Here is a 2,733-nt window from a genome sequence, read left to right as displayed (position 1 = left end):
TGACTCTGGTTCTAATTTTGTTCATCAGTTTATGGTGTTCATTATATTCCACAAATGAGTGAGGTCATGTGATATTTATCTTTCTTCGACTGGCTTATTTCACTTAGCATAATGCATGAGCGAACTCTTGACATGTTTGGGAGGTGACAGGAATGATCCAGCCCATAGGAAGAAGAGATGGAGGGAGTCAGTAGACATTTCCTTCTGATAACTTTAATTTTCTCAGAGAAGTAGGGACCCACCATCCCACTGCATTCCAATCACCCCTCGTCTCAGTTGTTTTCTCCCATCCCCCATGTCCTCCCAGGTATACCAGTTTTTCAGCTGCCTTCCAGAGGACAAGGTCCCCTACGTCAACAGTCCCGGGGAAAAATACAGGATCAAGCAGCTGCTGCACCAGCTTCCCCCACACGACAGTGAGGTGAGGAGAAGACAGGAAGGGCATGTCAGGTAGGGGGCACAGCCTGGGCAAATGCCTCACAGCTGGAAAGAAATGGGCAGGATCAGAGGTGAGCTGATCTGAGATGAAAGGTCTGAAGGGCAGGGGACATTCCTTGGCAAAACCACACGTGGGACTTGGGAGAGATCAGGGATGGGTATTTCAGGCAGGAAGCACCATTTATACAGAGGCATTGAAGTAAACTTTTTGAGCATGGAGGAAATTTGAAAGAGGGTTGGGGGGCAGACAACTGGGGAGGCGCCTGTTTGACCCTCACTACCTCAGGCACAGTACTGCACGGCACTGGTAGAGGAAGAGAAGAAAGAGCTCAGAGCCTTCAGCCAGCAGCGGAAACGGGAGAACCTGGGGCGTGGCACTGTGCGCATCTTCCCAGTGACCATCACTGGGGCCATCTGTGAGGAGGTGAACCATGAAGGGCTTTGGGGGGGGGGGGGGGTGATTGGTGCCTTTGCTCCAAGCCCTGGGTTGCAGGACCCAAGTCCCTATCCCACTGTTAGACAGGGACCGCCTCTAAGGCCTTCCTGGCCAGCGATGTCTGTGTGTAGGGCTCCCTAGTAGATGGGACTTGTTCCTCAGATCCCTCTGTTGGGTTGGGCCTGTCTCTAAGGAGGCCCCAATGGACCTTCTATATTAGTTTCCTGCCCTCCACACGGTGGATGGGGGGATCTCTGGTCCTCTTGTGGTGGAGACTTGTCCTTAAGAACCCACCCACAGTGGCAGGGCCTGTCTCTAGAGCCAGGTGGTGGGATTTATCTGTAAAGCACCCTCCACTCCATGGTTGGAGCCTGACTTTACATCCTACTGTTAGGTGAGGTCTGTTGCTAAGGTTCCCCTGGGCCTGGCCTGGCTCTATGGTTTCAAGACCTCCTTTAAGGCCACCCACGATGAGTAGGGCCTGTCTCTAAGGTTTCCCACAGACACAGGGTCAGTTCCTAAGGCACTTTCCTCCCCCCATGTAGGCAGGGCCTGTCTCAAAGTTACCCCGTGGGTAAGGCCAGTCACAAAGGTCCGCCATGGGGAAGGCCCTACTACAGCCGTGGGCAAACTATGGCCCGCGGGCCGGATCCGGCCCGTTTGAAATGAATAAAACTACTGAAAAAAAAGACCGTACCCTTTTATGCAATGATGTTTATTTTGAATTTATATTAGTTCACACAAACACTCCATCCATGCTTTTGTTCCGGCCCTCCGGTCCAGTTTAAGAACCCCTTGTGGCCCTCGAGGCAAAAAGTTTGCCCACCCCTGCCCTAGTATGATACACACCTTGGCTGATCCCCATCTAACCATGTTGGTGAGGGTAACCATGCCTATCTGTCATCTGGCAGTGCGGAAAGCAGATTGGAGGTGGAGACATCGCGGTGTTTGCCAGCCGAGCAGGCCTGGGTGCCTGCTGGCACCCTCAGTGCTTTGTGTGCTCCACCTGCCGGGAGCTGCTGGTGGACCTCATCTACTTCTACCATGCTGGCAAGGTCTACTGTGGTCGCCACCATGCTGAACGCCTGCGTCCGCGCTGCCAAGCCTGTGATGAGGTGATGCCTTACTGCCCAGGGGAGGGAGCTGAGGGCGGGCAGGCCCAGGGAAGGCCCTGCTGACGGCCACAGATGTCCTGCACCCCCCAGATCATCTTCTCCCCTGAGTGCACGGAGGCCGAGGGCCGACACTGGCATATGGGTCACTTCTGCTGCTTCGAGTGTGAAGCATCCCTAGGAGGGCAGCGCTACGTCATGCGCCAGAGCCGTCCCCACTGCTGCGCCTGCTACGAGGCCCGCCATGCGGAGTACTGTGATGGCTGTGGGGAGCACATCGGTGGGTGAACATGGCATTGGACAGGGGGATGGATTAACATCTCAGCCACACCCCCTTCCCCCTCCATTCTTTCTGTCCTCCAGGCCCTGCCACCATTATCCCCATACTTTCAGTCTAGCCCAAGCACCATAGCCTTATACCTTTCACTGCAGGTCCCATCACTGATATCCCCCACCCGGCCATACTTTCTAAACCTTCCTACACAATACTAGGCACCACTACACATTTGGGCCCACCTCCAGAGTGCCCTCTAATTCCCAGTACCCCAGAGCTACCCTGTTAGCCTAGCTCCTATGCTCCTAAGCTGTACCCTATTCTCTAAGACTCTCCATCAACCTAGCTCAGTGATTTTCAACTCGTGTGCAGCAAGAGTTTTTAAAAATATGCAATGCCTAACTAATTAGTCAGGGGCACTGACCTCTTTTCCCTTAGTTTGTCAAAAAAAAAAAAAAAGGCCAAAAGCAACC

General features: G+C 53.6%; 1 protein-coding gene across 3 annotated transcripts in view; it reads left to right on the top strand.

The window, feature by feature from the left end:
* The window catches only part of PRICKLE3 (prickle planar cell polarity protein 3), a 9,406-nt gene that overhangs the window by 4,465 nt on the left and 2,208 nt on the right, over window positions 1-2,733 (top strand). For 2 of the 3 annotated variants that reach the window (XM_006758891.2, XM_015560759.1), the window contains 4 exons: window positions 308-421; window positions 725-862; window positions 1,786-1,989; window positions 2,080-2,266. In XM_006758891.2, coding sequence (XP_006758954.1) covers window positions 308-421; window positions 725-862; window positions 1,786-1,989; window positions 2,080-2,266 — 643 coding nt within the window. The remainder of the gene's footprint in view (window positions 1-307; window positions 422-724; window positions 863-1,785; window positions 1,990-2,079; window positions 2,267-2,733) is intronic. The other variant, XM_015560758.1, reaches the window with a different exon arrangement.

The sequence above is a fragment of the Myotis davidii genome, unplaced genomic scaffold (assembly GCF_000327345.1).
Source record: "Myotis davidii unplaced genomic scaffold, ASM32734v1 scaffold855, whole genome shotgun sequence".
Lineage (NCBI taxonomy): Eukaryota > Metazoa > Chordata > Mammalia > Chiroptera > Vespertilionidae > Myotis > Myotis davidii.
This window is presented reverse-complemented; position numbering and strand designations above follow the sequence as displayed.